This window comes from Aegilops tauschii, chromosome 5 (genome assembly GCF_002575655.3).
Source record: "Aegilops tauschii subsp. strangulata cultivar AL8/78 chromosome 5, Aet v6.0, whole genome shotgun sequence".
Lineage (NCBI taxonomy): Eukaryota > Viridiplantae > Streptophyta > Magnoliopsida > Poales > Poaceae > Aegilops > Aegilops tauschii.
This window is the reverse complement of record NC_053039.3, coordinates 478050353-478063664: the sequence shown is the minus strand read 5'-3', so window position 1 is coordinate 478063664 and position 13312 is coordinate 478050353. Positions and strand designations below refer to the sequence as shown.

Below are 13312 nucleotides of genomic sequence, written 5' to 3'. Positions count from 1 at the left end.
CTTATTCCGGGTTTGGGGTGGCCTCGGCAACGCTTCAAGGGTAGGGGCGCGGCGGGAGGGGGTAGGAGACCGACTCGTTTTTTCTAGGGTTTGGGTGTCCTCGAGAGTTTTGGTCGAGCGAGAGGGCCGGGGGGTGCTCCCGTGGTATAAGTTATAACGGTCGAGAGGGGGTATAAATATCGACCGTCCATCATGTCGAAGTTATCTGGGAGGGAGTTATATATATCGATAACGACGACATACATACATGGGAAAATAATGTTATCGGGGAGGGGGTATATCGACAACGACATACCCGATAAAAAATAAGAAGACGAAGAAGAAATAAAAAGAGGAGAAGAAGAAAGGAATAGAGGAGAAGATCAAAGAAAAAAAAAGGACAAAAAGAAGACGAGAAGAAGAAAGGAATAGAGGAGAAGAAGAAAAAATAGATATATTCTTCTTCTCCTCTTCTTTTTCTTCTTTTTTCCTCTTCTTATTTATTTCTCCTCTTCTTCCTCTCCTCTCCTTCTCCTTTCTTCCTCTTCTTATTTTCGTTTTTCCTCTCCTTCTTTTTCTTCTTCTTCCTTTCCTAGCGAGATACATAAAACTTTTCTAAAAATGTAACTTTTGCATATACAAAACTTTTCCTAACTCTTTTACAACCACAAAAATTACTCCAACTTCATGACAGTACCCACACTCCATTTCACCAAAAACCTTCTGATCCATAGTTCAAAATTTTCAAATTTCATTCAAATGAAATTTGAACCAGATTCAAATTCCTTGCTGAAAACCTATTCAAATTCCTTTCTAAAAATCTAACTTTTGCATATATGTATTTTTAAAACATCATTACAGTTGAAAAAATACATACATACATACAAAAAACATGTAAAAAATACATACATACATATATAAACATACATAAAAAAATACATATATCTAAAAAATATATTTAAAACATCATTACAGTCGGCGACGGCGAGGGCGCGGGCGACGGCGACGCGCGAGGGCGCGGGGCAGGGGCGGCGCGCATCAGGGCATGGACGGCGCGCGGCGACGACGTCAGGCGAGGGCGCGGCGACGGCGAGGGCGCGGGCAACGGCGACGACGGGCGCGGGCGACGGCGACGGGCGAGGGCGCGGGGCAGGGGCGGCGCGCGTCGGGGCAGGGACGGCGCGCGGCGATGACGTCGGGCGAGGGCGTGGCGACGGCGAGGGCGCGGGCGACGGCGATGACGGGCGCGGGCGACGGCGATGACGGGCGCGGGCGGCGTCGGGGCAGCCTGGCGGCGTCGATGTCGTCGAGGGGTCGTCAGGGGCAACTGTGAGATGAAGATGAAAATTTTCACAAGTGTTGGTTATATACCAAGAGCTTTGGTCCCGGTTCGTGGCACCAACCGGGACCAATGCACCCTTTAGTCCCGGTTGGTGCCACCAACCGGGACCAAAGGTCTCTTTTCAGCAGCCCAAAGGGCGGGAAGCGGCGGCCTTTGGTCCCGGTTGGTGGCACCAACCGGGACTAAAGGGGGGCATTGGTTCCGGTTGGTGCCATGAACCGGGACCAATACACCCCTTTAGTCCCGGTTGGTGCCACCAACCGGGACCAAAGGACATGTGCTGCCCGCGTCGCGGCCAAAGTTTAGTCCCACCTCGCTAGTTGAGAGAGCTCGAGAGTGGTTTATAAGCGCTGCTGCGCCAACCCTCTCGAGCTCCTCTCCATTGCAGGCTTACGGGCCTAATCTTGCACTGCTATGCCTGTGGGCCTGCTGGGCCTTCTGCGGGCCTGAATCCTGGCCCATTGATGGGTTTCTAGTCGTATTCAGGCCGTGGTGGCCCAGTAGGTGGCATTTTTTATTTTTTTCCCAGTTTTTTGTTTTCTTTTTTGCTTTATTTATTTTATTTTGTTTCTACTTACAACAAAATACTTATTTATTTTATTTTATTTTGTTTCTAATTACTTATTTATTTTACTTTATGATAATTCTTTTTGCTATTAAAGTTTCTATCAAAAAAAGTTTTATGAAAATTCTTTTTGCTTTTAATGATTTTGAACAGAAAATACTTATATATTTTGTTTCTACTTATATATTTTAATAAAGTTTATATTATTTTGTTTCTAATTACTTATTTATTTTATTTGTTATTTTTCATGCACCATTTTTCATGCATTTACTAATTATTTTGAGTTATAAGACCCTAAAATTGAAAAGCATTTCAAATGAACTCTGAAAAGGTTGAAAGTTGGCATGGTATCATCATTTCATCCACATAGCATGTGCAAGAAAGTTGAGAGGGTTACGGCAAAAACTAGATGCACTTCGTGTACAAAACGGACAATGGTATCATACTCGTCTGTTACAAAGTTGGCATGGTATCATCATAATAGTTGCGGGAGAAAGTCTTCACTTTTTCTTCGCTTGTGTCATTTGCTTATTGCGCCGTAACCATGGATAATCTTCATCGTTATCAGGATGCTTGGGTCAGCCTTGACTTTGAAGGGAGGAATTTCATGAAACTTTTCATAATCTTCAGACATGTCTGTCTTGCCCTCCACTTCCACAATGTCCCTTTTTCCTGAAAGAACTATGTGGCGCTTTGGCTCATCGTATGATGTATTCGCTTCCTTATCTTTTCTTTTTCTCGGTCTGGTAGACATGTCCTTCACATAGATAACCTGTGCCACATCATTGGCTAGGACGAACGGTTCGTCAGTGTACCCAAGAGTGTTCAGATCCACTGTTGTCATTCCGTACTGTGGGTCTACCTGTACCCCGCCTCCTGACAGATTGACCCATTTGCACTTAAACAAAGGGACCTTAAAATCATGTCCGTAGTCAAGTTCCCATATGTACATTATGTAACCATAATACGTGTCCTTCCCCCTCTCGGATGCTGCATCAAAGCGGAAACCGCTGTTTTGGTTGGTGCTCTTTTGATCTTGGGCGATCGTGTAAAATGTATTCCCATTTATCTCGTATCCTTTATAAGTTAATACAGTTGAAGATGGTCCCCTGGACAACGAGTACAACTCATCACAAACAGTGGTGTCACCTCTGAGACGTGTTTCCAACCAACTGCTGAAAGTCCTGATGTGTTCACATGTAATCCAGTCGTCACACTGCTCCGGGTGTTTGGAGCGTAGACTGTTCTTGTGTTCATCGACATACGGGGTCACCAAGGTAGAGTTCTGTAGAACTGTGTAGTGTGCTTGAGACCAAGAATGCCCGTCCCTGCATATTATTGAGTCCGCTCCTAGCGTGCCTTTTCCAGTCAGTCTCCCCTCATACCGCTATTTAGGGAGACCTATCTTCTTAAGGCCAGGAATGAAGTCAACACAAAACCCAATGACATCCTCTGTTTGATGGCCCATGGAGATGCTTCCTTCTGGCCTAGCGCGGTTACGAACATATTTCTTTAGGACTCCCATGAACCTCTCAAAGGGGAACATATTGTGTAGAAATACGGGCCCCAGAATGACAATCTCGTCGACTAGATGAACTAGGACGTGCGTCATGATATTGAAGAAGGATGGTGGGAACACCAGCTCGAAACTGACAAGACATTGCGCCACATCACTCCTTAGCCTTGGTATGATTTCTGGATCGATCACCTTCTGAGAGATTGCATTGAGGAATGCACATAGCTTCACAATGGCTAATCGGACGTTTTCCGGTAGAAGCCCCCTCAATGCAACCGGAAGCAGTTGCGTCGTAATCACGTGGCAGTCATGAGACTTTAGGTTCTGGAACTTTTTCTCTGGCATATTTATTATTCCCTTTATATTCGACGAGAAGCCAGTCGGGACCTTCATACTGAGCAGGCATTCAAAGAAGATTTATTTCTCTTCTTTCGTAAGAGCGTAGCTGGCAGGACCTTGATACTGCTTCGGAGGCATGCCGTCTTTTTCGTGCAAACGTTGCAGGTCCTCCCGTGCCTCAGGTGTATCTTTTTTCTTCCCATACACGCCCAAGAAGCCTAGCAGGTTCACGCAAAGGTTCTTCGTCACATGCATCACGTCGATTGAAGAGCGGACCTCTAGGTCTTTCCAGTAGGGTAGGTCCCAAAATATAGATTTCTTCTTCCACATGGGTGCGTGTCCCTCAGCGTCATTCGGAACAGCTAGTCCGTCGGGACCCTTTCCAAAGATTACATGTAAATCATTGACCATAGCAAGTACTTCCGGTGATCTGCCTCGCCTTTGAAATGCTTGCCTTTCTTTCGACATTGATGGTTGGTCGGAAGAAATCGACGATGGCCCAGGTACACATTCTTCCTGCATTTGTGTAGGTATATACTTTCAATGTCATCTAAACAGTGCGTGCATGCGTGGTATCCCTTGTTTGTCTGTCCTGAAAGGTTACTGAGAACGGGCCAATCGTTGATGGTTACAAACAGTAACGCGTGCATGTTAAATTCCTCCTGTTTGTGCTCATCCCACGTACGTACACCGTTTCCATTCCACAGCTGTAAAAGTTCTTCAACTAATGGCCTTAGGTACACATCAATGTCGTTGCCGGGTTGCTTAGGGCCTTGGATGAGAACTGGCATCATAATGAACTTCCGCTTCATGCACATCCAAGGAGGAAGGTTATACATACATAGAGTCACGGGCCAGGTGCTGTGATTGCTGCTCTGCTCCCCGAAAGGATTAAAGCCATCCGCGCTTAAACCAAACCATACGTTCCTTGGGTCAGCTGCAAACTCAGCCCAGTACTTTCTCTCGATTTTTCTCCACTGCGACCCGTCAGCGGGTGCTCTCAACTTCCCGACTTTCTTACGGTCCTCACTGTGCCATCGCATCAACTTGGCATGCTCTTCGTTTCTGAACAGACGTTTCAACCGTGGTATTATAGGAGCATACCACATCACCTTCGCAGGAACCCTCTTCCTGGGGGGCTCGCCGTCAACATCACCAGGGTCATCTCGTCTGATCTTATACCGCAATGCACCACATACCGGGCATGCGTTCAGATCCTTGTACGCACCGCGGTAGAGGATGCAGTCATTAGGGCATGCATGTATCTTCTGCACCTCCAATCCTAGAGGGCATACGACCTTCTTTGCTGCGTATGTACTGTCGGGCAATTCGTTATCCTTTGGAAGCTTCTTCTTCAATATTTTTAATAGCTTCTCAAATCCTTTGTCAGGCACAGCATTCTCTGCCTTCCACTACAGCAATTCCAGTATGGTACCGAGCTTTGTGTTGCCATCTTCGCAATTGGGGTACAACCCTTTTTGTGATCCTCTAACATGTGATCGAACTTCAGCTTCTCCTTTTGACTTTCGCATTGCGTCCTTGCATCGACAATGACCCGGCGGAGATCATCATCATCGGGCACTGGTTCCTCTTGATCTTCAGCAGCTTCCCCCCTTGCAGCATCATTGGGCACATCGTCTGGTTCCTCTTGATCTTCAGCAGCTTCCCCCGTTGCAGCATCACCGTATTCAGGGGGCACATAGTTGTCATCGTCCTCTTCTTCTTCGCCGTCTTCCATCATAACCCCTATTTCTCCGTGTCTCGTCCAAACATTATAGTGTGGCATGAAACCCTTGTAAAGCAGGTGGGTGTGAAGGATTTTCCGGTCAGAGTAAGACTTCGTATTCCCACATGTAGGGCATGGACAACACATAAAACCATTCTGCTTGTTTGCCTCAGCCACTTCGAGAAAATCATGCACGCCCTTAATGTACTCGGAGGTGTGTCTGTCACCGTACATCCATTGCAGGTTCATCTGCGTGCATTATATATAATTAAGTGTGTCAAAAACCATTACAGAACATCATGAATAGATAATTAAGTGACCAAATTAATAGAAGTTCATCATCACATTAAAACCAAAGTACATACATAGTTCTCATCTAACAACATATATCTCTCCAGAGCATCTAATTAATTAAACCATACATTGAAACTATGTAAAACATTTCAATGCGAAAACAAATGCGATCATAATCGCAACCAAGGTAACAATTGATCCAACGGCATAATGATACCAAGCCTCGGTATGAATGGCATATTTTCTAATCTTTCTAATCTTCAAGCGCATTGCATCCATCTTGATCTTGTGATCATCGACGACATCCGCAACATGCAACTCCAATATCATCTTCTCCTCCTCAATTTTTTTTATTTTTTCCTTCAAGTAATTGTTTTCTTCTTCAACTAAATTTAACCTCTCGACAATAGGGTCGGTTGGAATTTCCGGTTCAACCACCTCCTAGATAAATAAAATCTATGTCACGTTGGTCGGCATATTTGTCATAAACAATAAATGAACCAAATAGTTATAAAAAGATAATATATATACCACATCCGAATCATAGACAGGACGAGGGCCGACGGGGGCGGATACCAAAACCATCGCACTATGTAATAAGAAGGAATAATAAAAGTAACAAAATTAGACAAGTATCTATCTAAAGTAAGAATTTTTTTCTTTCAGAAAGAAGATAAGAACAAGAGGCTCACCATGGTGGTGCTGGCGACGAGATCGGCGCGGGCGATCGACGGCGGTGAAGACGGGGACGGGACGTGACGGACCGCTAAACCTAGACAAATCTCGGGGAAATGGAGCTCGGAGGTCGAGTTTCGAGAGGAGAAAGATTAACTAGTGTGGCTCAGACATTTCATCGAACACCTCATGTGCATAGGAGGTGAGCTAGAGCACTCAAATGCCCTCCCCTCGCCGGCCAGAAAAAACAGAGCACTGTGGAGTGCTCTGCTGTGGCGATGGGGTATATATAGGCAACACATTTGTCCCGGTTCGTGGTAGAAACCGGGACTAAAGCTCAGCCTTCTGTCCCGGTTCGAGCCACGAACCGGGACCAATGGTTGTGGGCCAGGAGCGAGGACCATTGGTCCCGGTTCGTGCCTAGAACCGGGACCAATGCCCACGAGGCCCCGGCCGGCCCCCTGGGCTCACGAACCGGGACGAATGCCCCCATGGGTCCCGGTTCGTGACTGAACCGGGACTAATGGGCTTGCCATGCCCGAACGAAAGCCCTGTTTTCTACTAGTGGCAACATGAGTTATGTCGAAAATCCTCGAGCGCAACATGAGTTATGTTGCAAACGATAGGTCGCAGCTGAGGCGCATTGCATCGCAAGCACAACATGGTTCATGTTGCAAACCCCGAGCGCAACATGAGTCATGTTGCAAAACCTCTAGTGCAACATGGATAATATGTGTGATGCAAGGACAGTTGGCAATGTCGCAAGTCATATGTGTGATGCTACAAAGGTTGACCGGCTTCAAGGCCAACCCATGCTGCTGCAAAGCCAAATCTGTGATGTTGCTAAGTCGGACCGCCATAGTAGAAAAGTCGGAGGACGCTGCGAGTCTAGCAACTGCTATATGTTGTTCTTGTTGCGAAGTCGTGTTGTCGTGTTTCAAAAATCAGGTGATGCTCCGGACCCGTGATGTTGTGAGTCTAACTGCTACTATTTTTTCTATTGCGAAGTCATACCACCGTGTCGTAAAAATTGGGCGACGCTGCAAGCCGGACCGTGATGATGTGAGTCTGGCCATTGCAATTTTTCTCTACTGCAAAGCCTTTCTGTCGTGCTGCAAGGTCGGCCGCATGGTCCTGCAAAATTAGTCGTGCACACAGCAACCTGAGCCGCCGCAGCTGGACTCATGGGATTGTGATTCCTGGTGCAACTATTTTTTTTTCTACAACAAGATCGTACTGTCGTGCTACAAGGCCGGGCCTGAGATGTGGCAAGATTAGCCGTCTCTGTTGCAAGCCGGCCGCTAATCTCATTTTCTCTAGCAAAACCCGGATCATCTGTTGCAAAGCTAGTCGCGCAACATTACAAAACTTCTCTCGTCCTAGCCAAACTATCGTTTCCCAACATGTTTTGATCTTTTTATTGCTCCATCCGGTCAATTTTTTCTTTTTTAGTGATTCTTTTTTAGTTTGTTGCTAAAGATCAAGTTAAATGCTATCTGTGGGAAAATCAACGTGCAGTTTTCATGTTGCAACACGAGGTGAGTAAGCAGTGGCATGGGAGAGATACTCCAGCGGTGACGACACTACAGTAGAAAGTGTCGGCTTTGTTCTATTTCATTTGAGAGAGGTGTACGTCAGCAATGCTACTGGTCATGGTGGGCTGCGGTATTCATGTTGCAGAGTAATACAGAAATACAGAGGGTGGGTGAGTCCCTACTTTAATAAATGGACTAAGTAAAAGATGAAATAGAGCAGATGGACGTGGTACAACTCAGAGGGACTAATCAAACGGCTGTTAGACCGGCGGACCCATGCTTAAGATCAGCCGGCTGACGCCTAGCATCCCCTATAATCAAAGTAGGCCGTAGGATTTTACATCATGGCCCACTCCTGATAAACACGATGCCTCCTCTTACCATCATGATAAAATTATCACATCAAGACCCACTACCCGAAATTTGCCGGATTTAGCTCGAACAACTAGAACGGCATGTCCACGTCTACCGTAGACCTCAGCCCAACATGGCAATGGGTACCCGCAATCCGCGAACCCGGCGAATAAAAACCTTATTAGGGTAAGGGTTTCGGACTAATAAATACCAATGGGCTTATAAATGGGAAAAACTTGTACCCATCGGGTAAGCTGGGTATGGGTATGGGAATGCAATACCCATACCTATGCACCCACGCACCCGCATACCCATATACTTATTTCTTCTAACAGTAGGCTCCATGTGCCATTCACTAAAAGAACCTAGCCATTGTATCCTAGGCTAACGGAACTGCTAACCTTGACCCAAAATCCTCTCCCCTTGCGCATGTGCATGATTTTGTTTAAATGCGTTGATCTTGTTGTGTGAACTCACGGTTTTGTTGATCTTATTATATAGTCTCCTTCGGTTGATTATTTCGAAATAGGGGATGTAGAAGTACCTTCAATAAAAGAAAATTAGAGAAAATTGTGTCCATCCTGTTTGTCTTGTAATTGAAAAAAAAGAATAGGTGTGAATGTTTCTCTAGAAGTTCACGTACAGCCTACTCACCCATGTATATAACTGGACATTGCTTAGTGCATCTATTTCGTGCTTATTGCTATCCATTTCTAAAAATTAGTATCATTCTTTCTATTCCATCGTGCAACAAATCATCATCTATATATGCTAAAATGCCGTATATATGTACTGAAATGTTGAAGTGTGCATGCTAAAATGTTGGGTAAATATGTGTAAATATTGAGAAATACGTGATGAAGTGTGAAATTGGGTAAGATGATCGAGATGGGTATTTAAACCCGTGGGTATTACCCGCACCCGACCGGGTACAAGTATGAGAACAATTTAAAACCCAAGGTGCGGGTAGGGGTATGGGCAAAAAATAGTGAGACGGGTATGGATTTGGCGGCCATTACCCGCCCCCGAACCCGGTGGGTGCCATGTTGAGCTCGACCGGCGGCGTGCACGACCAGGCAACTGACCCCCGCGAGGAACCCACCGCCATCAATGAGCATTGAGCACGAGTGCGCTCCCGCCGCTGAGCGGCGAAAGACGATGCGAGCAGGACACGCCGGAGCCGAATTCCCCACCGCGAGAACTACGTGACGCGCGGTTCTTTTCCCATCGCAGCGGCCATCTTCTCACTGTCCCCCGGCTGCGCGCACAGTGACCCGATAAGCATCAGCTGACGCGCGTCGATCTGAATCACAACATGCAGCCGCCACGGACGCGCACGCTCGAGTGCAACTCGGCCACGACTCCACGTACCACCTCTCGTCAACCTTACGTGTCCCCTCCTCCGCCGCCGCGCCGCCCCACGCAGTCCGGATAAAAGGCCACACGCACAGGCCACAGAGCGCCGCCGGATCATCACACAGTCAGTCCGAGAGAGCAGCAACTTCCCCGTGACCAATCGAGTAACACCCACACAGACATGAGCCAGGGCCAGCCTCGGAGGCCCGAGGGCGGGGAGGCCATGCAGGCCGACCGGCCAATCAAGTACGGCGACGTGTTCGACGTCTCCGGGGAGCTGGCGGCGCAGCCCGTGGCGCCCAGGGACGCGGCGATGCTGCAGTCCGCCGAGAACGAGGTGCTGGGGCTGGGGCAGACGCAGAAGGGCGGGCCCGCGGCCGTCATGCAGTCGGCCGCCACGCTCAACGCGCGCGCCGGCCACGTCGGCCGCGGCCAGCTCACGGGCCCCGTCGCTGACGCGGGCGTCACCGTCACCGAGGCCGACCTGCCCGGCCGCCGCGTCATCACCGAGTCCGTCGCCGGGCAGGTCGTGGGCCGGTTCGTCGCGCCCGCGCCGGTGACGGCCACCGAGCCATCGGGCGCGCTGGACCAGGACGCCGTGACCATCGGGCGCGCGCTGGAGGCCGTCGCGGCGGCCGGCGCGGGGGCGAAGCCGGTGGACCAGAGTGACTCGGCGGCCGTCCAGGCGGCCGAGATGCGCGCCACGGGGTCCAACCTCACCGTCCCGGGGGGCATCGCCGCGGCTGTGCAGGCGGCCGCCGACCAGAACGAGCGCGCCGCGCGCGAGGAGGACAAGGTCAAGCTCCGGGACGTCCTCTCGGTGCGCTCCGCCGAACTCTACTGCTCATTGTTATACTCGTTTTCTCCTCCATGATTGATTCGTTTATCCATGACTCCATGGCAACCAACTGACGACAGGACGCGAGGAGCAAGCTGCCGGCGGACAAGGGGGCGACGAGGGAGGACGCGGAGAGGGTCGTGTCGGCGGAGATGCGGAACAAGCTGGACCTGACGACCACGCCGGGCGGCGTGGCGGAGGCGGTGACCACGGCGGCGCGGCTCAACCAGGAGCGCCCGTAGGCGTAGCGCCTCTCCTCCCTCCATCTAGAGTTGTACCGCGAGCGTACGCCCGAGGTGGCGCGCAGCGGTGCGGTGCAGGGTTCTGGGTTTGTACCGTACTTTGTACGAATAAAATGGTGTGTGCTCGTCTAGTCGTTTCTTGTATAGAATGTTAGTACGTGTAAGATCAGCAGTGTCAATGTGCAAAACAATAACACGGGCGTTAAACTTCAAACAAACTCTTCGGAACACGCTTATTTGTCTTTCCGAGACTGAGACGCCAAGACTGATGCTGATACATCGCTGGACATTGCTGAAGTTATGTGCAACTGTGGTCTGGAAATGCACATTTTGGGACGGCCTGATGATTTTCCTTTTGAAGTTCTAGTCAAATCCCGTGATGTGCACTGTTAATCATCATCCTCTCACATTCTTCCTCCACTGCCCTTTAACCTCTCACATTCTTCTCCAAAAAGGCCCCACGTCCTTCTTGTCCAAGGCGACACAGGCGGAAACCTAGCCCGGGCCGCCCTCCCACCCCCCTTCCTTTCCTCGCCGTCGCCGGAGGAGGCCGCCGGGCTAAGCCTGAGCGGCGGCGGGGTCGTCTTCCTCTTGTTTGGCAGCAGAAGCTTAGGGTGGGAAGGCTCGACCCCCTTCTTCTGCATAGTCCTCGCCGTCATCGGAGGAGGCCGTCGGGCTAAGCCTGAGCGGCGGCGGGGTCGTCTTCCTTTTGTTTGGTAGCAGAAGCTTAGGGTGGGAAGGCTCGACCCCCTTCTTCTGCATAGCATGACGGATTTAGGTAGGTTGACTGCATCGCTGGCAGGCCTCTGGGCTCTATCTTGTCTGCTCTTCTGCGGCGCGACGATTCCCTAGCAATGTCTCTCGCGAGTGACAGCCACGGCAACTTCAGTCAACTCTTCTCTGACGAATAGGGGCGGGTGTGCCCCCTCCCCTCTTGCTCCATGGGCCCGTATCCTGGTGGCGTAGCTTTGGTGGGATGCCAGATCTGGTTGAATCTCATTCGTCGGCGTTTGGTCAGAGGGGAGGTGTGCTGCTTGGTGACTCTCCGGTGTGACAACGTGGGGGCTCTATGAGAGGTTGGCGAGCCAACAGGGTGTTGTGCATGGGGTGGTTGGTGGTGTTAGGTTGCTCTGGACGAAACCTTGCCCAGTCTTGATGATCGACGGTATCGATGTCTGTGGGTGTCGGTTCACCTCCCTGGATGCATCATCGTGGAGTCCCGTGTCCTCCCATACCCTCGGATCTTGATCTTCGGGTGAAAGCCTAAGGCCCGCCTGGGTCGGACAATGGCGTCAACATCATCACTTCCCTCTTTGGGGTGTCGCCTTGAAGAGCTTCGGATCCCGTTTGCGCCATGGGCTAGACATTCACGACATTGTTGTCGGCAGGTGGCCGTAAGGTGATGTGGATGCCAATTTCCTGTATGCGGCAACGAATGCGGCTTCGGGTGGAGGCAGGCTTGCAGCTGTGCTCTGGTAGTTGGTCTCTTCCGGCGTGTTCGATGGGTCGCCGTGCCTCACTTTGTATGTATGAAGTCGGAGCTGCTGAGGTGGACCTTGCGGGGACGATGACCCGAGGTGGGTGGTCGGCTTTGGTGCTGGCCTGGCTCAGGCCCAGCGCATTTCTCCTTCAATGCTCCTCGATAGAGTCGGAGCTGCCCGGTCGTCGATGCGTGCAGTCGACTATTTGGCTTCGGCATGCACATGCCTCGGCGTTTGTTTTGTGGTGCGAGTTAGTTGGTGGCCGTCGATGATTTAGTCAAGTCACCCTCTCGGAGGTGTGCTGACGATGACACCGGGTTGCAACATCGACGACACTTTTCTCCTCAATGGCGTGTGTTTCTTGCGTGGGCTGCCAGGTTGCCCGAAGTGCCTTGCTTTTATGAGTGTGTTATGACGGTGTTTGCCCAGTTTTCTGTTAATTAACTGGACAACTTTCTTCTTGCTTAACGAATTTGAGATCCTTTGGGACCGATTTAAAGAAAGACATTCTTCCACCACTGGCCTCTGCCCAAGGTCGAATTGCCTCCCACGGCCAACAACACACATTGTTCCTCCACCGTCCTGAAGCACCTCCCACACCCAACGGCACCGCCACCCCGACTAACCCTCTAAAGCCTCAAACCCCACTATCACTCTCGAGCACCAGCAGTCAACCCTGAGTCCCCACCTTAACCTTTGATGAGATCAATCTTTTAGAAGACTCAAAACATGTTCAAAAATTCTCAAAATGTTTGTAGACACACAACAATATTTGATGTACAACCTCAAAAAATTTCAGCTCCTAATTGAACTACACTTAAGAGAACACAAAAAAGGCAAAAATCGGATGTGAATAGTGTCAAATACTATTCATGCAAAGCTGACACCATTCATAGTTGAATTTGTCTTTTTTGAATCTCTTATTGTAGATCAAGTTTTGAGCTAATTTTCTTGGAGTTGTACACATACATGCAAGGTCAAATATGAAATTCTAGGTTTGATTCTACAAGCTCATCTAAAGGTCAAATTATAGTCTCCCCCTCTTTTTGCGCCCCTAAGACGCCACGCTT

At 49.5% G+C, this 13312-nt stretch overlaps 1 protein-coding gene across 1 annotated transcript; it reads left to right on the top strand.

Annotated features, from left to right (window-relative positions):
* Positions 1-9777: 9777 nt before the first annotated feature.
* Positions 9778-10979, top strand: LOC109778950 (late embryogenesis abundant protein D-34). Its single transcript, XM_020337533.4, has 2 exons — positions 9778-10501; positions 10600-10979. Exons 1-2 carry the CDS (start codon positions 9863-9865, stop codon positions 10759-10761), a joined length of 801 nt encoding a protein of 266 aa, XP_020193122.1. The 5' UTR covers positions 9778-9862; the 3' UTR covers positions 10762-10979.
* Positions 10980-13312: the final 2333 nt, after the last annotated feature.